This window comes from Bos indicus x Bos taurus, chromosome 1, assembly GCF_003369695.1.
Source record: "Bos indicus x Bos taurus breed Angus x Brahman F1 hybrid chromosome 1, Bos_hybrid_MaternalHap_v2.0, whole genome shotgun sequence".
Taxonomy (NCBI): Eukaryota; Metazoa; Chordata; class Mammalia; order Artiodactyla; family Bovidae; genus Bos; species Bos indicus x Bos taurus.
In genome coordinates, this window is record NC_040076.1 from 94,827,351 (window position 1) to 94,848,997 (window position 21,647).

General features: G+C 39.6%; 1 protein-coding gene across 2 annotated transcripts in view; it reads right to left on the minus strand.

Moving 5' to 3' along the window:
- FNDC3B (fibronectin type III domain containing 3B) overlaps positions 1-21,647 on the minus strand; it is a 358,778-nt gene that overhangs the window by 242,558 nt on the left and 94,573 nt on the right. For both annotated transcript variants that reach the window (XM_027541011.1, XM_027541003.1), the window contains exon 3: positions 17,741-17,816. In XM_027541011.1, the coding sequence (XP_027396812.1) occupies positions 17,741-17,816 (76 nt within the window). The remainder of the gene's footprint in view (positions 1-17,740; positions 17,817-21,647) is intronic.

A 21,647-nucleotide genomic window follows, 5' to 3' on the forward strand; every position in this document is an offset into this window, starting at 1 on the left:
AGAGGTGTTAACTACCCCAACCACACGTGTACACACACAGACCCAAGTGCAAGAGAGACCATGTAGCTTCCGGGAGGCATTAGGAGCAAGAAAGGCATTAGAACCAAACCAGAAAAGAAAACCACATAGTCAGGAGGCCACAGGTTGCTGCACAACAAATGTTCCCATGAAGAGGAGCTAGAGGACAAAGGAAAATCAAATATCATAGGTACTTAGAGATTTAGTGATGTAAAAGGTACTCTTCTTTTATTTCAACCATTTGTGAAATGAACACCAATAGAGCATCTAATCTAAAGGGTCACTTCATCGAACCTGGTCTTCAGACAGGGACTGCGTATCACCAGCACCTCCTTATGGGGAAAAAAAGAAAATTCTAGATGGCTACCTACTAATTTACTGGAAACCAAACAAATATTCCAAAGTTAATTGGCTACCACAGGCTTTAAATAAATCCAAAGCATTTTGACCAAAGAAAATACCCTAGTGCTCTGATAAACTACAATAAAACTTTAAAATCATCTCAAAAATAAAAACTACCAAATCATATATGCTACTTGTACAGCTGAAATAAATTTAAATTAGTTATTACACAAGGCAAGTTTTTAGAGGTAGACGATCTAGAGCCAAAAGTAATGTCTTAGCTAACACTGTAGGAAAGGCGGGAAGGGAGGAAACTAGGAAGAAAAGGAGGGAGGGAAGAAGGAAAGAAGGGAGAGGGAAGGAATCTAGGAGGGAGGAGAAGAGAAGAGAAGAGGGAATATGTAAAGAAAATGAAGTATTTGCCACATACACATATTAGAAATACATGATAAGATCATTGAACTAGACTATATTGTTTTTAAAAACAGACTGCTGCAACATCCAGCACAGAGATGAAGAACAGAAGAGCCTTGAAATGTTTTAAAATCCAAAGTGTAGATTTTACCAAAAGGTTAGAGCAGACACAGTGGTAACACTGGGAAACACATACATTCATATAGACTGTGTGAATGTGCGTGTGTATGCATACATATACACACATTAAAAAATAACCCTTTCGGCAGAGTGCAACAGAGACATTTGGTGAGAAGCTAAAACTAACAAAGAGCATCACAAGATTATGAGTTGTGTATAAGTCCTCCAGGGTATATTTAGAGAATACGATGTTTAAACAAATGAGTCATATCTGTACAACTGAGAAGTAGAATAGTAAGCTAGTTCAGTTTTTACATACACGCGCACACAAAATGATGATGCAAACACAAAATTAGGACAGAACCGTATCAATTTGTGATTTTCAACAACCTAATTAAATCTGGAAGAGAAACTGAAAACTAAATAATTGTATTTCATGAATTCCAAGACATATTTTGTTTTCTCATTTTAACATCTCAGGAAAAGGAACGCATCTTACAGTTAATGGTAAGTCAGTTTAATTGACGGAATTTTCTCACGTAGATATATGTAAAATGCTGGTGTATCTCAAAGTCAACCACATCACAGATTCAATAAAATGATAGCAAGTAACTTATGAAACCAATACAAAAAGGACAACCACGCGTGCTGTTTCAGAGATAAGAGACAGGGAAAGCAGCAAGGTGATCTTAGCCAGTTCATGAACAAGCAGTGGGCACGAGGCAGGGAGCAAAGGCACATACAGACCCTTCAGCTGAGGCAGTACACCCAGGAGGAGAAAGTGTCACTTTTTATGTTTTCATGATTCTTTCCATTTACAAATAATTTAATAACCTAAATATCAGATGGCATAAAAATAACTGTTTTACTGAAAACAGTGTTAACTACCTACTTACGACAATTCTATCTTTAAAAATATACCGGAGGGAAGTCCAGTGGTTAGGATTCGGCACTTTCACTGCTGGGGCCCAGGTTCAATCCCTGCTTGGGGAACTAAGATCTGCAAGCCAATCAGCATGACCCGCCCACCTCCACAAAAAAAATACTGGGTACTAACTAGATCCAAGTCTTTGGAGGTGGAACCCAAGCACTTCTTTTAATCACGGTGATTCAACTGGGCTGCCAGGGTTGACAAGGGATATCAAGTACCTGGCAAACACTAGGTACATACATTTTTTTAACATGGCAATTATTAAAACAAAGAAAAAAATACATACTGGATAATTTTCTCTTTTTTTGGTTACCAGTCAAAATTAATTTAGGATACAGTAAGAGTCCTAAATGATAGTTTAACATCTCACTTTCAAAAAGAAAATTCTAGATAATTAAGCTCTTGAAATCTGCTCACACGTGAACCTATTAAGTTATAGTCTTCTCGTGAAATTAAGATCTAAAATGGCAGAAAACTCTAGGGGAATAAAAGTGACAGAGGAAAGAGAAATTGAGAGGTAAGAAGAATTTTAGAAACGATTTGGTCCAATTCTATTATTCTGAGGTGAGGAAAGTGAAGTGTTTGATGATCAAAGAAACCACATTGAATGGAAACGTTGTTAAACTCCATCAGTGCATTCTCTTCCTTTAATCAGAGGCAGAAGGTTTTGTCAGGTTTCTTCATTTAAAAGGAAAGAGAGGGCTTCCTTGGTGGCTCAGTGGTAAAGCGTCCGCCGCCAATGCAGGAGACACGGGTTCGATTTCTGACCCGGGAAGATCCCACATGCAGCAGAGCAACTAGGCACGCACCCCACAACTACTGAGCCTGTGTTCTAGAGCCTGTGCTCCACAACAAAAGAAGCCACGGCAATGAGCGGCCCAGGCTCTCCTCAACTAGAGGAAGGCCATGCAGCTTTAGCACAGCCGAAGATAAACAAATGAAATTATTTTAAAATATTATTTAGGGGACTTCCCTGGTGGTCCGGCAGGCGGGACTCTGAGCTCCCGATGCAGGGTGTCCGGGTTCGATCCCTGGTCAGGGAACTAGATCCCACATGCTGCAACTAAGAGTCTGCATGCTGCAATTAAAGATCCCTCGTGCCGCAATTAAGACCTGGTACATCCAGATAAATCAATCAATAAATAAAATATATATGTGTGTGTGTGTTAGTCACTCAGTCGTGTCCGACTCTTTGTGACCCCATGGACGGGGTTCCTCTGTCCATAGAATTCTATAGGCAAGAATAATGGAGTGGATTGCCATTCTCTTCTCCAGGGATCTTCCTAACCCAGAGATCAAACCTTGGTCTCTTGCATTGCAGGCAGATTCTTATCTGAGCCACCAGGAAAGAACATATATTTAAATAAATATATATATATATATATATAGTTTAAAAAAAGGAAAAGAAAAATTAACAAGATCAACTGATTTTTACTATATGAGTTCAAGTCCAGTGACCTTTGATGTGAACTTAAGTCAATTTTTTTTTAAAGTTGCACAAAACAGTGGGACTGTTGAGAGTGTATAGTAAAGATTTGTATCAAGGAAGGGAAATAGGCTTGATTTAAATTTAAAGAGGCCAGATTAGCAAGGCCATTTCACCCTTCCTGTTGAGCCATTTCCTATGTCCCCTAAGTACATAACCCAGAGCTACTTTTCAGCACTCTGGCTCAATTTCTAAAGAATCTCATTTTCTCCAAAGTCTCTTCTAGAGTTAATTACTTGCCTTCTTACTACCCTGGGTATAGCCAAGAAATAGGTAGAATGTACCTGTTGTTCTCCAGTTCCATCTGAGATGGAGGCTGGCATTCTATTCAACTCTGAGGAATGTTAATTGCTGATACTAGCATGACAGGTGCAATGAGTAGAAAAATGATCAATGAAAATTCACAGAACAATGGCAGAACTCATCTGGAGATCATGAGAAAACTCCTCAAGAGTTGTAACTTTAATTACTAACAATTGGTCTGGAATTCAATTTGACTCTTGAAACAGATTTTTAAAACAGAGCACAAAACGTTCTAAACTTCTACAATGGTGCCCTGTCCACAGAAGGAAAAAAAAGGCAATATGTATAATCCTGTTTTTCACGTTACTATGGAGTCGTTCACTAACCCCAACTGCTTCTCATGGATTGCTTCTCCTCTCGTTCCTCCCATTCCAGATCTTTACTGGTAAAGAGCCCTATCTATTTTGAATTCTGAGTCACTTCCTTTTCCCTTAGTTTTATGCTTTAAAAGTCTTAACGGTTTCTTTAGAATGCTTTACAGAGTGGCACCAACTTCCATATTAGTTCCCTGACTTCTTCTTATCCTCCCTTTTGGCATTTTCTTTTACTACCCACTAGCTGTCAAGGGAAGGGGGGTAGTAATTTTTATTATATGCTTATTATAATATTTATTATATATTATTTTAATATATGCTTATTATTTGAATAGAGTATCAGATATTGTTTATTTGTTTAGAATACTTCTCATATTTGCATAAGTTTCCCAACTCAGTGATCCCCAAATACTACATAATACTATCCATTAAACTCCAAAATAGTCCTAGAATATCTTTGGCAATTGTATTTATTCTCACTATATCAGAACTGAGGCACAGAGAGGAAAAAGAATTCCTGATAAAATGGCAATTGAGTAAGGAGGTATAAATGGAAAGACGATACAAACAAATCCTTTGAAAAGAGACCCTGATTCAAACCCCAGTTCATTAAAACTCTAATGGAAGGAGGGGGAAAGTTTTCAGATTAAGAAAAAATTCTATTTTTGAGCATACAACTGAAGAATTTAAGCCAATCATTCTTTTATTTGTCTGCATTTACAAGAATTTTCTTCCTTTTGTCCATTTTATGCTGCTAAGTTGCTTCAGTCATGTCTGACTCTTTGCGACCCCATAGACGGCAGCCCACCAGGCTCCCGCGTCCCTGGGATTCTCCAGGCAATAACACTGGAATGGGTTGCCATTTCCTTCTCCAAGACATGAAAGTGAAAAGTGAAAGTGAGGTCGCTCAGTCATGATCATTTTATGACCAAACTTAATCCTGAGAATTTTCTCTTTTAAGGGCGTGGTGGTGGTTTAGTTGCTAAGTCGTGTCCAAGTCTTTGGGACTCCATGGACTGCAGCCCTCCAGGCCCCTCTGTCCAAGAGATTTCCCAAGCAAGAAAACTGGAGCAGGTGAGTAGCCATTTTCTTCTCCCGGGGATCTTCCTGACCAAGGAATTGAACCAGTGTCTCCTGCACTGCAGGCATATTCTTTACCACTGAACCACCAGAGATTCCCTTTATTTAAAAGCACTTCTCTATAAATCCCCTCTTCTTACAAGTGCCCCTCTTCCCAAAATTCTCCTACCTCAAAGTTGTTCTCAAGGCCTGGTCCCAGAATCAAACATCAGGACTCACCTCACCTATCTCAGACCTAAACCAGAAACCCTGGGGGTGATACCAGCAAATCTGTGTTTTAACAAGCCCCAGGTGATTATAATCTATGCTAAAGTTATTGGTAACTGTCATTATCTGACCCTGGATGTAATACCCTGGATTCAGGTATGCTGAAGGGTGATCATGAGCCAAATACCAAGCTGTTTTCTGGTCACCTACATGATTCAAAGTATGAGGCAAGATCTATGAAGGAAACAAAGAGGAAAGCAATAGTTCTAGCCCAATTCTTCCACCAAGTCAAGTGGCACCAGAGCTAAAAGCAGCTTCTGCAAGCAGCAAACTGTAAAACAGTTATTTTCTCGTTTCACCTTTTCAGCTTCATCCACCCTGTACAATCTTACCTATTTTGATCAACTTTTAGTTTTAATAGTTTATAATAGGTGAGTTGTTGTGTTTACATCTAAATGAAGGTAAAATAAATCCAGTCTCTGCTGAAAGGAATAAACTCAAATTTGTTTGATGACCCTTATGCACTACTTACAGGAGTTTTTAACAACTGAAGACCAATTTTAACTAATGGGTTCAACAAAGACAACCACCACGAGGAGTTTACTTATTAAGTATACGATTACAAGATAAAAAGATTTTTAAGCACTTTGCAAACTTTCTTAAAGAAAAGGAACCTGATGAACTGACAGGTACACAGCATGCGAATGTGATGTACTTGGGAAAGCACACCATGGGAATTCCTTTAACCATCCTGAGGGTTAGGCTCACCAGAAATTCTCCACCTCCACTGCATATTAAATTACCTATGAAGCTTTTCAAAACTAATGCCAAGGTCTTGCCCCCAACAATACAACAGTTCCCTTTGGCTTAGACAATCTGACAATTCCCTACAATTAGCCTGGAGGCCAGCTTGTACATTTTTAAGATCTTCAGGTAATTCTGATATGCAAAAGTTACAAAGCACCAATGTTAATACAACCAGTTTTTAAATTCTGAGAGGTTAGAGATGTTCTTTGTTGTTATTTAGTCGCTAAGTTGTGTCCAACTCTTTTGTGACCCCATGGACTGCAGCCTGCAGCCCACCAGGATCCTCTGTCCCTGGGATCTCCCAGGCAAGAATACTGGAGTGGATTGCCATTTCCAGCTCCAGGGGATTTTCCTGACCAAGGGATCAAACCTGAGTCTCCTGCATTGGCAGGTGGATTCTTTACCAGTGAGCTATCTGGTAAAGAATGGGCGTTCTTTACATTAAGCATAACATGCAAGAATTAAGTCACTCAAAAATGTGAATGCTTACAACAATGTGAAGGTCCTTAGTGCCACTGAACTATACAGTTAAAATAAGGTTAAAATAATAAGTTTTATATTATGGATTTTTACCACTATAAAAAAATTTTTTTTAAGTACTCACTAAAAAAAGCGAAGAAATGTCTTGACTATTGAGACTAAATTAACCAAATTGATCTCTGGTCTTGATTTGTAACTTACAGGATAATAAGCAACACTTTTGCTACATTTTAACATTTTATGACTATTTCAGCTTACTCAGGCAAGTGAAGTATAAAGGTTTGATTATAACACCTGCAAAGGTCATTCTTCCTCAACTGGAGGAGCGGAGCTAGGTTCTAGCCATGCCTAAGTACCTGTTTTGCCTGCACTGCTTGTATCCTCACAGCAGGCACAGAGAACTGACATGGCTGGATCTAGCATGAGACACCCTGAACTGATGTTAAAGGACCCAATCCCGGCTAACGAAAGCAATCCAGCCCCAGACAGCAGTCAAAGACATGCAACTTCAAGCCAAGAACAGGCAGAGTTTAACTTGACATCCACATGAAGTAAGTGTACGTGTGAGTATGTAAATCCACTTTCCTGAGAACTGCATAACACAACAGGTAAAATTCATCTAGTCAGTCTTCTAGCACAGAACAACATACTTGCACTCAAAAACACACAAAGAATAATGCCTGTGCTTATCTTTTCAAGTTTCCATTCCTTTCCCAAAGAGTTTTCTTCCCTCAATGTTTTGCCTCCTCTTACCAGTTTAGAGCAGAAATTATGTTAGTAATTGAAAACTTTTAAAATTAAGTGAAAATGTGGACACACCTTCAGCCAGAAAGATACCACAAAACATGTCAATTCTGGTTCTATTACACTGCAATATATGAAGTGTCCATAAAGATGTTACATTTAAATTATGGAATGCTTCCATTTCAACTCAGACACAAAAAGATTTGAAGAGTTTTCAACAATCAACTTTTCTCTCCAAACTGCTAAAGGGGTGGGGGGGAGGTGGGGAGGATTATATTTAGCCACATAAGAAATGTGGGTATATTCAAAGAACCCCAAACCAGTAGTCATAAAGGAAAGTGGGCAGTTTGGAAGTCACTTTTCTCCATATTTAGATGGATGGATCCAGAAAGAAGTATTCAAACACACTTCCCTTTCACCCAACTGTCTTCACATCCTGAAAAATAGTGTGCAAAATACTTTTCAAGTCACTGAAACTCTCCTCTGAGAAGCAATACTACCAGAAAAAAAGCACTTACTTAAAAAAATTTTTTTCTTTCTTTTTTGTTAATCCTAATATTTGCCCAATTATGACAGTACAAAATGTTTAGTCACTATTGTTTACACTGTAAGACAAAATTTTCCTGAAGGACTAGATTCTGCCTATCTTAGGGAAACATACAACATCTATTCCATAGCTTACTCCCTTTCTTCAGTGTTTCCCTGGTCAACAAGTCATGACTATCTTCTATACAATTCAAATTTCTGTTCCCACTTCCACACCCACCAGCACTGCCTTCACTCGAGCTGCCTTGGCCTCCTGCCTGCCCCTCACCATCTCACCACCTCGCTCTCTCCTTCAATCACTCTGCTGATGGAGGAAGAGAAAAATCACCGTAGCAACTCCATTTACTTCAGTAATCAAACTCATTTACAATTTAAGGTGTAGTCTATCTATTATTCCTGGGTCTGACATGGGGTTTACTGACAGTTTACTGCTAAAGATAATGGCAATAATTTTTAACTGCATGAAAACATAAAATACTAATGAATAATCTAAATTACTTGCTAATAATGTAAAAGATAAAGTTGGTCCATCTTTCACTATTAAATAGCCTTAACAATACTTTCCAGGGTGTTTCCAGCCTACTCCTCACAAAAGAAAAACACTATCAAAAGAATGAATATAATGATCATGCCTTCATGTTTTTTACAAAATAAGGGAGCTAACCCATATATTGGACTTCAGAATTACTGTGTGCTTTTGGAAACAAACTTATTCTTGCATTCATTATCTTAACTTGAGGAATGGAGAGTAAAAAATAACCAAACTTAACTATTTAAGCACAATAACAAAAACAAAAAATTACCTCTGTGAATTGACTAAGAGACTTTTCCCATCATTTGACATGATTTTTCAGCAGTATATTAGGAAATGACTTTCCTTTTGTTCTGGACACTGAGGAGGTGCTGGCCAGGCACTGGGAAACAAGGATTACTAAGATTTGACCCCTAAACCTTAAGAATCCTTTACAGTCTTCTTTACATGAAATTTCCCATTTCAAATTATAAGTGTAAAAACAAAGGTAAAAAAATACAAAAGAATAAAGCAAGAACTAAAGACTACAAGCTGTGACATAAAATGTGGCGGACAATCAAGGTAACGAGACAATTAGCTTCTTTGGAATTATCTGGCACACAACAATCCATGACTTTTAAGGAACTCCAAGCAGCGGTGCCCTCAGAAATGACATTTTAGTCATTGCTGAGCAAGCCTGCAAGACAAAAGGGCACAGAAGCTAAACTCCGAATGCATAATTTTTAAACATATTATTATGAAATATTATTATTTTGAAGCATTACAACTAAAGTGTGAAGACATCTGAAAACTCCTAACCAATGCCTCAAGTTCAGAAAGCTTTCCTGAAATGCTTTAAACTGACAAGTAACAAAAAAAAGCGTGGTTCAATGTCTAGCTGTAAAGGATACTGGGAGCCTACTAATGGTTCCTTTTTTACGGGACCCTTGCATTGCTTTAGAAACTCTTCTAAGTGCTTTCTACCCAATATGTCATTTAATCTCCACAGCAATTCTTTAAGACTGTTATTATTATTCCAATTCTACAGATTAGGTGTAGGTAAAGAGAAGTAACTGCTTTTACGATATACATCTAACATGCAGGGGACTTCTAAGCCAGGCAATCTTACCCCAAAACCCATAATAATCTTACCAATATGCTTTACTGCCCCTTCAGTACAGCCTAAGAGCAAAATACATTAAATAAAGATTAAAGAAGTCCAGAATTTCATTGAAATGTGAATGACAAGACCTAAAGGAGGGAAGGCTTACCCAGAGGAACTGCTTCATAGGCCTGTCTGAATAGGGCCTCTCAGGTACAGTGTGAGAGTTAACTGTTTTATCATTCAGAAAAAGAAACAGCTGAAGCTTCAACTACAAAACTTACTTTACATGTAGGAAAAGGTGGAGCCACTGTTTTATCCACAATCCTTTATCTGAACAATATATATACATTTCCATAAACCTTCATCTGAAATGTTGCCATCACCATCAACCCCATGAAAGCAAGCCTATTGTTAAGTTGGCAATAAAATAGAGACCAGAACTTAAGACAGATTTCCATGAGCCAGATAATCAACTCAATGCCCACAACTGATCATGACATCAGTTTAGAACAAAAATCATCACCAAAGCTGTATACATTACTAGACGGTGATGGTGATGATGCTGGTACTTAAAATGGATTGTATCTCACAACCTTATTGCATAGGGATTCCCACTACCTCCATTTTAAGAGAGGAAATTGGGGTTAAGAGTTTAACCATTATCTAGCAAACAATCAGGGATTCACACTACAGAGCCTTTACTCTCAGAACATAATTTTTATAACTTCTAGCAGTTATATCACTCAAGCTTTATTTGGAGAAAAAGACCAAAGAAAGTCTGAGAATATAATTTTGGGTAAAGGTTTTGTCCTAATTATGAATGTGTGGTGGTCGTGGAGGTGGTTTAGTCACTCACTCATGTCTGACTTTTTGCAACCCTATGGACTGTAGCCCTCCAGGCTCCTCCGTCCATGACATTTTCCAGGCAAAAATGCCCCATGGAGGAGGGCCTGGCTACCCACTCCAATATTTTTGACTCCTGCATTGACTGATGGATTCTTTATCACTGAACCACCAAGTAAGCCCCATGAATATGTAAGAATAGCTAAAGACAATCAAGATTACTGGGCAAGGCAGAAAGCAGCAGACAGAGTGGGTACATCTGGAGAGGGACTTCACACCTCCTGGGATACAGCACAGTCTGGCACTGATGTAACCATTCTCATGACATTACTTGGTCCCAGAATGATGACAGCTGCACTTAGCATCCCAGACCCTCCTCCGACCACCTCCAAAAACTGGGCTTTGCACTCTAGCTGCTGCTAAGTCACTTCAGTCGTGTCCGACGCTGTGCGATCCCATAGACGGCAGCCCACCAGGCTCCCCCGTCCCTGGGATTCTCCAGGCAAGAATACTGGAGTGGGTTGCCATTTCCTTCTCCAATGCATGAAAGTGAAAAGTGAAAGTGAAGTTGCTCAGTCGTGCCCGACTCTTAGTGACCCCATGGACTGCAGCCCACCAGGCTCCTCCGTCCACGGGATTTTCCAGGCAAGAGTACTGGAGTGGGTTGCCATTGCCTTCTTCTGCTCTAGGCACATCAGTATTTACTGGTTCTTATCACTCTGCTGGTAATCTTCCAGTTACTCAGCAGCAAGCTATTGTCTGAAAGGGGACCAATCAGGTCAGCATACAGAACTCCTGTTTGCACAAACAACTACGTATGCCCTGAGTGTGAGAGACAAGGTGAATCATCATACCCAAAATAAGGCTTCCAAGCATTTGAGAGATCAGGTATATATCTACAATGCTAAAAGTGATTCTTCATCAACCTTTCATCAATACCACACACACACAGGTAAAAGACCAATCTGTCCCAAAGCTTAAGTTATAAAATCAGCTGGCAAGCTGGTGGAGTAATTCAGATTTTCCTAGAAACTCAAAGATTCTCTCAACCTAGAGCCTCACTGGAAGGCTATGTACTAATAACTCTCACCAAATATAGCTTTGGATCAATCAAAAAGATGGGCAGTACAGAAGGGCTAGCCTGGGCTAAAGATTTGGTTTTTTTAATTCTACAAGATTTATCAAGTGAGACCTTAACTGTTCACAGTAAGATTTCAGGTTAGTGATCTCTCACAAATCCCCAGATGCAAAACAAATTGACTTTAAAAGTGGTTTCCTGTGCTCTGAAAAAAGCTCTCAAAATACAAAAATTGTAACAGGAAAAAAAAAAAACCTTTCCCCATATAATGCAGACTTTCCATAAATAATTAAATACAATCAAATAAAAATCAAATAGATATTCAGTGTAATGAAAGCTTGCAAAGATTCTCAAAGATTTAAAGGCAGTCATATGCAGTAATTTCACTTTCAAACCACCCAAATAGTTTTGATGAAAATCTTGTTTGCAAATTTACGCCAGGACAAGGAAGGGTGCAATCAATCTTAGAAGACCGACTTCATTTACAGCAGGTCCCCTTCCTTGGTTTTAAGCCAGTAAAGCAGGAATACCTCATTTTCAGTCAGTCTGCTTTAAAGGCACAGACCATATAGATTTGCTAGTGAAATGATAGTCTACCTCAGCTTGTAAGCCCTCCCAGTGACATCACTCCTGTCATTTCTCAATTAACAAAGCAGGAGACAATGAGAGCTCCCTAGGACGTGTCTTAAAATTCTTAGAAAGAATGTCAGGTTGGTGCTTTAATGTGCCAAACAAGTCTAATAAGTGCACTTAAAGTACCAAGTAAGAAAAAAAAAAAAGTAACTTGAATGTCCCTGTGGCATTCTGGATTCTGAATATGGCGGGGTGAGGGGGTGGGAGGGAGACAAACAAGGAGATTCAGAGATGCGGAAAGGCTCTCAATGGTGTCATTCACAGAGCCTGTGAGCAGAGCGTGCTGTTCATCAATGATACGGTTCCCACACTCGGTGGGGCGGGCGGAGTCAGACACAGAGCTGAAGAAGGCTTAGGGAGAGCAAAGCAGGAGGGGGAAAAAGCTTCCACTCTAATAGCATCCAAACTACAGCCATCTCAGAGAAGGGTTTTCCTGGAGCTTCCCCTCCTGCCATTTCAAGATCTCTACCCACTTAACACAGATTGGCTGAGTAATAATCATCTTCATAAAGATGTCTGGATTATTCTGGACAAAGAACACTAGCAATTAAAAATATTTAAATATTATTCTTTATAGAATAATGGTGATCCCAAGCATTTCACTTTTATCTTGTTTTTGCTATTATCACCATAACATTCATCTGTTTCCTTTGGGCTCACTATTTGAAATATAACAGACTTGAAAGATAAAAATTGTAGCATTAGTACAGGTCAATATGAAAGTTTTCAGACTTCCAAATGTTTTTGTAAAGGAAACTGATTGGCTTTAACTAAAATGTGATTTGGAAGCTCTTCTACAGAGATTTTCAAAGCCACTAAATCACATAACTAAACACCTTTAAGTTCCCAGCACAACAGTAAAAGTTAAAAGAAATATCATCACATCTGATATAATGCCAGAGCTAGTCAAGGGTCTAAAGTCAGGAATTATTGCCAGGCTGTGTGGCTGGGGTGGGTTAGGGTGGAGGATACACTGTTTCCTGTCACAGTGAATTCACAGTCCAGTTCAAGGGCTAAGGGAAGGTTGACACATACCACCAGACGCTCACATGCAGTGCTACCTGCTCCTCCAGGAACGCAGAGGAAGGTCAGAATGGACTGAAATGGAGGGGCGGAAAGGGCCCTCCTGAAGGAGACAGACCTAAAGCTTAAAGGAAGTGTGGTATTTGTTTTGGCTGAAGGGTTTTACAGGGAGCAGAGAAATGGCCCAGAAAAAAAAGATGGCATGTGTGGACAGGAAGGAAGGCTGCACTGCCAGCACCTCAGCCCAGACAAGGATATGAAAATAATGGAAGAGACCTGTGGCTGCCCTCTATTAATGTCTGAATTTAAGCAAAGGAAAGAATTCATATTGATTGCTAAGACTCTTTTTTCCCCCAACAATTAGCTCTTTATACACTTTCATCTGGCCTAGGAAAGAAAAATCTTTTGTCTAGGATGCCATAGGTATAGTGCTGCCTCCCCGTGAGAATGAACTATGACCTTCTGTGGCCCCTTCAAGACCCATGATTCATGTTTCATGAAAAATATTGAGAAATATTCCATCAGAAATGAATCTGCTTTCACAGCATATTTCATGTTTCCTGTGTTTTCCTTCCTTCATTATCACCAAGGACATTCCCATGAAAACAAAAACAAAAATCTCATTTTTTTCCCCAGAGTAACAATATTCTTGACTTTGATTTGCTCTGAATTTCCAGAATGCCTTTTCATGGCATCATAATAAGCTTCTAGGGATTTTCTAGTGATGTCATAAATGTCCAACAGAGAAAACCAATACGCTAACAAATGCAATTGCAAGCAAAGGGGGTTGACCTCATACAGTGTAATTTCAAAGTTTCCAGGGAGACCTGCAACCAGCTCCTCTCCCTACTCCTAAGTCACAAGTCCCCGCACCCCCCACCACCAGCAATCCTTAACCTGCTGGCTAGTGTTGAAATAGCAAAGCTACAAGGCTGACAGTTTCAACCATGGCGTAAGCAATGGGTATGACTTTAATTTCCAGGAAGGCCACCACCACCAACCGTCGATCCATCCCTGCCAAAAAAAACCATCTCTCCATCTGCTGGCTGGTGTTGAAAGAGCATAACTAGAGCTTCATCCTCTTAACTTTAATCTTTGGTAAAATGCAAATACTTCTTTCAGAAGTTTCCATTACAGTATGACTCAATTTCTGATCCTTTCCTAACCAGCCCTCTACCATTGTACCTCTCTCCTCCCAGCACCTCAAGTGGAAACCCCACCTAGCAGTTCAGCCCACCCCAACTCTGGGCCCAATCCTGACTCTGGACAGAAATAATTTAAGGATTTATAAAGCAATACTCCCTATATCAAACTATCCTGTTCTTACTTCTGTTAACAGGGTTCCTGTCTTACTCCAAAGACCCAGCCTCCACCACCCATTTTTGCTCTCCAAACCACCTCCATCTTATCATGGGGACCTAAGTACTCATCTAGCATCCTTCCCAGAATCCTGCTACTCCAAGAATTGGAAGCCACCTTGTTTTTGTCATGTGCTCAAGAAAATGGAGTCGATTTCAGTTCATGACTCCCTGATGTAAAGCCACAGTGCAAGGCAATAAAGAGCTCTGGTCCTGGGGCTTTCCTGGTGGCTCAGTGGCAAAGAATCTGCCTGCCAGTGCAGAAGACATGGGTTCAATCCCTGATCCAGGAAGATCCTACATGCAGCTGAGCAGCTAAGCCTGTGTGCCACACTATTGAGCCTGCGCTCTAAACCCCAGGAGCCAAAACTACTGAGTCCAGGTGCTGCAACTACCAAAACCTGCACACCCTAGACCTGTGCTCCAACCGGAGAAGCCACCGCAATGGGAAGCCCACACACCGCGACTGGAGAGGAGCCCCGCGCACCACAACTAGAGAAAACCCTGCAAAGCCACGAAGACCCAGCACAACCAAAAATAAATAAAATTATTTGAAAAACAAGAGCCCTGCTCTTTCTCCCTATGTGACTGTAGCTGTGTGTTAACCTCTACAGGTCTCAGCTTCATATGTATCTGTCATACCCACGCAATGAGAGAATACATAAGCCTAAAAGTTGAAAAAAATATATATTAGCAATGATAAGGATGTTAATCACAACGAATTTATAAATATACTGCCTATTCCCACATTCTATATTGATATGTTCTACCCATCTGGAGTGAAGCATTCACTCACTCACACTGGAATGCAAATGAAGGGGTCAGTGAGGACACCTGGCCTGAGTGACTGCCTATTACACATGAATGGCCAACAATGGGTCTGGACTAGGGTTCCTTCCAGTTCCTGCAGTTGATCCTGTTGTCCCAGTGCCTCCCAAGCCCTAGCAAACCACTTGGGGTTCCAGGTCCTTGTCCCTCTCATCCTGTTCTGTGTCATTTCAATTAGCTGGGCCCGGTACCAATATGTCCCAAATAAAGATAACCACAGTATCTGGGTGTTCAGAAGAGAATAAAGACTGAAGACTTGGAGGAAGCCAAAGATAAATGGCTCCACAATTCTTCTTTAGTCAACAGCATTTTTTTTAAATCACTGAAAGGGGTGTTAGTGTCACTTGTCACTTATCTCCAAGTAGCATCATGAATAAATACAAAGCTCCCATTGTGGACAGAGCAATATACTTGCAAAATACCCTGCAGAGTATACCAGTTACGAACATGCACTCAAAAGAAGTGAGGAAGAGGCTAACTAGATGAATACACATACATACATACACACACACACACACACACACACACACACACCCTCTTCAAACACCAAAAGTAAAAGCAGGTGGCATGAAAAAGTGGACTTTATACAAGTTGATCCACTCAGCAATTTGCTTCTTATAGATTCTATTACACATACTCAGTTGCAGAGGGACACAGTCTTCCAGCCAGTACGTGGGGTTCCAACCTTACTATGACCAGAAGCTCAACTATTCTCTTACTAACTGGCAACATAAGCTTCTTTTCTATGTAGGTAAAATAACTTTTCATCTAGTTTTTTCTAGTGTGTTCTTTTTTAAAGATACAGAGTGAATTTTGAGGTTTTATTTGTTGATGATATGTTACAGTAATACAAGTACGTGGAAGATTCTGTATCTTGTACTACTTTAAAATATTTTCTCTCTTCTTTTGTCTGAAGTTCCTTTGTATGGTTTGGTTTTTAAATGGTTTAGAACACCAACGATCATTTCGGGAACACGATGATCAGCGAAATGCCATCAGAAAAAATACCGTTCATGAACACCTAAATCATTTCAGATTAATTGCAATTGAAATAAGTTTTAATTTTTTTCCTAAATTTTTGTTCTTACAGTTAAAAAAAAACAAGTAGTGAAGCTACACAGCAGCATACTCTATTATGCAGGATAGAAAAAAATTAAGTTTTTCCATGTAGTTCACTATGGAAAACTAAAGGGCATTTCCATTCATTTTCTTTATACATTGGTGAGCAAGCCCAGGTATTAACAATAAGACCTTTGGGCAGATTTCAGTCTAACCAACAACCTAGTATTGAGCTCAATTACAGGCCAATTTACCATTTGTCCCATAATCCCAATCACTGCCAAAAAGCTATCACCAGAGTGCCCTCCAACACAGCAGTATCTAAGACTAACTCCAGATCTGGGTTGATCTTCTTACAGTAGAGCCTCATATGGATCAGAGTACCTATGTCTCTCTCTCTTTCCAAAGTGAATGACAGAGAAGAGGCACCAGTATTACACAAACCAGAAATTAACTGAAATGGCCTAGGAGCCGTCCTTAAAGAACTACATTCAAGGAGCCTCGCTATACCTGGAGTTTATTTAGATAAGATGCTGGAGAGCTGATGCAGTAGTGGAATAGCACTTTTGGAGATCTTAGGAGGGGTATCTCGCACACAGGAGAGACATGAATTTCTGAGGGCAGAGGGTGCACTGTGGTGGGCAGCCTTGTAAAGGGGCCCCCAGTGATTCCGGCCTGCTAGTATTCACATGCTGTGTAATCACTGTTCTCGAGCAGGTTAGACAGAGTACTCCCTCTTGCCCTGTAGTTGTTGCTATGATGAAGCCAGCGGTCATAATGTAAGCACCTCCATGGAGAGGCCACTTAGCAAGGAACAGACGGAAGCTGCCTGCCACTAGCCCACCAAAAACCCTAAACCCTGCCAACAATCACTTAGGCGAGCCGGGAAACAGACTGACACTCAGACATGCCTCATGGTGGACGGCAGCACTAGCCCACACTTGGATCTTAGCGTTTCCATAGGCCCAAAGCCACAGGACACAACTAAGCTGTACCTAAACTCCTGACCCACAGAAACTGTAGACAACCAATGCTGTATATACCTACCAAATTTGAGTAACCTGTTACTCAGTAATAAATAACTAAGAGATATTTAATATAGATTTTTACCTCTAAAAGCATCATTTGGGTAGCATCACAGTATGTATTTGAAACTTTCATCTAACTTGAAAAAGTATGTGCTATTCTATACTGGAATTTTAAGGTCTCTTAAAAATCTCTGGATTTTTCAGGGGACCAAATCCCATAATACATGAAGACAATGCAAACTTTCCCATGTTGATTTAATTCACTTAACAGTCAATTAATACTCAAGATATTTAACTGTGTCACTTATATATCACAGGCCCACTCAGCATTAAGGAGCCCCTATTAAAAGCAAAAAAAAAAAAAAATCCAAGATAAATTTTACTTCTAGAAAATCACATGCAGACTCAGAGATAAACTTTATTTCCATAAAATAATAAAGGAAATTTTTTTTTATTAGAAAGCTTACAAAAAACTTCCTTACCTTGAATGCACTGCAGTGTTCCATCCTCCGCTCTTATTGTGAAAGTCTCACCTGGATTAACTTGAACGAGAATAACCTGCCAAAATAACACATTAATTTCAATTTTTTTAATTTATTCTTATTTATTTATTTGGCTGTGCTGGATCTTAGTTGTGGCACGCAGGATCTTCAGTTGTGATATGTGGGATCTAGTTCCCTGACCAGGGATAGAATGCAGGTTCCCTGCATTGGGAACACTGAGTCTGAACCACTGGACCACCAGGGAAATCCCTAATTTTCAATTTAATACTAGAACATCTGGGGTTTTCTCAACAGTTTCATTACTAAATTTATGTACTAGACAAGAAATACATAGCACAGAATCTTGTATAAACATAAAACTTAGGAGATGTCTTAGATCTGGTTCAAATTTGATGGGGGATAAGTATATTCATTTGTATATAGCTAAGTGAATTCTCCTGTGTTATAACAATGGAAAGCAATTTATAAGAAAAATGTTTATGGGGAAAAAGTACCTATGTATAGGACCTGGAAATAGTAATGAACAGTATAAGTAGGACCTATCACACACACAAATCTTTAACTCTATTACCTAAATGTCTATTTTAGTCATATAACAGATATTTTGTTATCAGAAGACAACTTCCAAAAGACTAAATCACGCATGACATGGCAAAATATGTTCAAGAATCTCAGAATTTTAGTTCTAATCTCATTCAGTTAGTTTAGATAACAAAAGGGGAAAAATAATTAATCTATATCTAAATATAAATCAAAGGACATAATCCAAGTTTAAAAAACTGTTGTTAAAAATCATCAGGTACAAGATTAACACTATTAAAATAATGACTATATATTTCTAGAAAACAGAAGGATGTCAATGTCACATTCATATTGAAGTTCTGGGAGCAAGCCTGGTTCCTGCCTCAAAACCATCAAGCACACTGTTTCCTCTGTCTGCAATGCTTTCCCCTGCACTCCTTCATCTCTACCCTCTGCCCACCTTACTCATTCCTCCACCAGCCACCACCCATTTATCCTTGCCAGATTAAGGACTGGCATTTGACTCTCAGGACAGGACAGGTCTTGCACTATGGGTTCTCAAAAAACAAACAAAATGAAACTCAGCTCCTTCCTAAAATCTATAATTGCAATTAATTGTTGTTGTTGTCGTTCAGTCGCTAGGTCATGTCTGACTCTGCAACCCTATGGACTGTGGCACACCAGGCTTCCCTGTCCTTCACCATCTGCTGGAGTTTGCTCAAACTCATGTCCACTCAGTCAGTGATGCCTCCAACCTTCTCATCCTCTGAACCCCTTCTCTTCCCAGCTGCCCTCAATCTTTCCCAGCATCAGCATCTTTTCCAATGAGTCAGCTCTTTGCATCAGGTGACCAAAGAATTAGAGCTTCAGTATCAGTCCTTCCAATGACTATTCAGGATTGACTTCCTTTAGGATTGACTGGTTTGATCTCCTTGCTGTCCAAGGGACTCTCAAGAGTCTTTTCCAGCAGCAGAGTTCAAAAGCATCAATTCTTTGGAACTCAGCCTTCTTTATGGTCCAACTCTCACATCCATACATGACTACTGGAAAACCCATAGCTTTGACCACATGGAACTTTGTCGGCAATGTGCTATCTCTGCTTTTTAACACACTGTCTAGGTTTGTCATAGTTTTTCTTCCAAGAAGCAAACATCTTTTAATTTCATGACTGCAGTTACCATCCACAGTGATTTTTGAGCCCAAGAAAATAAAAGCTATCACTGTTTCCACTTTTTCCCCAACTATTTGCATGAAGTGATGGGACCAGATGCCATGATCTTCATTTTTTGAATGTTGAGTCTTAAGCCAGCTTTTTCACTCTCCTCTTTTACCTTTGTCAGAAGGTTCTTTAGTTCCTCTTCACTTTCTGCCATTAGGGTGGTAAAGGAATTACTTTTGTGTCTGTCTTTCCTTATAGAGCCTTAATCTAGGCTCTATAAGGGCAAGATCTGACACAGAGTAAGGGCTTGAGAAATATTTTTACTGAATGAATGAAAGTTATAAAACTTATGGAAAACCACTGCAACCATTACTTTGAGAAATTAAGCTTTCATAACATGCAATGTTAAAAGTCAACTTTATTTACTGTGGTGGTGGCGGTTTAGTGGCTCAGTCATGTCCGACTCTTTGCAACTCCATAGATTGTAGCCTGCCAGGCTCCTCTGTCCATGGGGATTCTCCAGGCAAGAATATTGGAGTGGGTTACCATTTCCTTCTCCAGGGGTTCTTCCTGACCCAGGGATAGAACCTATGTCTTCGCCTTGGCAGGCAGATTCTTTACCACTGGGCCACCTGGGCACCCCATATAGACCATAATTCATGTATTTTAAAAAACTATTTATTAAGATCAAAACCATTTTATCTTTAAAAGCTAAATCTTTAAAGTCTATGTATTTTGCTTATACTAATAATTCCAGGAAACACTGTTAGGATATTAAAACATTTTTAATCTGGAAATACATTAACTAGAAAAAACAAGACCATTCAAGGAAAAGCAGTACAAGTTTCATCCCTGGTGCTTCTTGTTATCTTGAATTATAATAGTTATTTCAAGGCAATTTATTTTTCCTGTACAGTAACTGTGTCAATAATTTTTCAGTCTTCAGCATTCAAATCCTCCCCAATGTACACACTGTGTGATTTTAAGAACTCAAAAGGAAATCCTTCCCAATCTCTATGGAGTGATTAAGACATTTTCATTGCTTTCTTGAAACTGAATTTTTAAAGTCATTCCTAACATGAAAATATTTTTGACTTAACTTTATTTCTATGTACACATAGAATATAACTCAACTACAGGGGAATAAAACAGTCCAAGAAAGAAAATTACCCATGTTTTTTTTTTTAAATCCTTAAACCAATTCTAACATCACTGTAACAGAGCAGAAGGCATCTGCTTTGTGTTTAAGCCTCTAGGGATAGGTCTATAAGATATGCCTGTCCAATTATTCAGGCAGGAAAAAAAAAAAATCAGTGAACACTAAGACTCTGACCCAGATATTCTTTGACAATCTTAAATGCATATACTCTCTTCCACTACACTCATAACTGTCAGACAATGTGTCCTAAATACTAGTTCTAAAAGTACAATTCACCAATATTATGGGAAGTCCCAGGCAAGAAAAGGGATATCTGAATTGAAACATGTTCCAGGTTCTATCACATTATCTGCTTATCATATTGCATGAAAAGTGTCTGCAGCAGTTTCTCTGCGGTCGCCGACACCGGGCCACATCTCATGGAGTGGCTTGGAGGCAGCCAGCCTCCAAAAGCCATTTATGCCTTCCCCTCGCTGCTCCCGGGAGGCCCATTCCTGAGCCCCACCCCATCTTTTCAGGGAGAAAGAGGATAGGTAAAGGGCTTTCACATATCCTATTAAAATATCTCTCTTCAAATGTTTAGTTTCTGTAATTTTCCCTGCTGCTGTGTTTCTATGGCAACCAGATTATAATCTACCAAGTTACCTCAGAAACCAGGCAAATCTCCTGTGTCCCAATATCAATTTTTCTTAGCAAGAGTGAAAGTCATTATTTGAGCAAACCATATTCATCTTGGCACCGAGATATTTTAAAAGAAAGCATTTTATTATACTGAAGCGGACTGACCACCATGCTGTTTTTGCTGTCAATAAAGGAGATATAAAAAACTTTTGACACACACCAGCCCAGTGATCTGTCCCTAACCAGAGACATGAATGAGATGGCAGCAGCAGGCCTTGCATTGTGCGGCCCTGAGGAGCATGAGTCACACCGGCAGGCTCCCTGGCACTTAACCTTTTGTATCGAACAAGTCACTCCGTCTGTCTCTTTTTCTGTCTCTCTCTCTCTCTCTCTCTCAATCTGTCTCTCCTCATCCCCCCCACCCT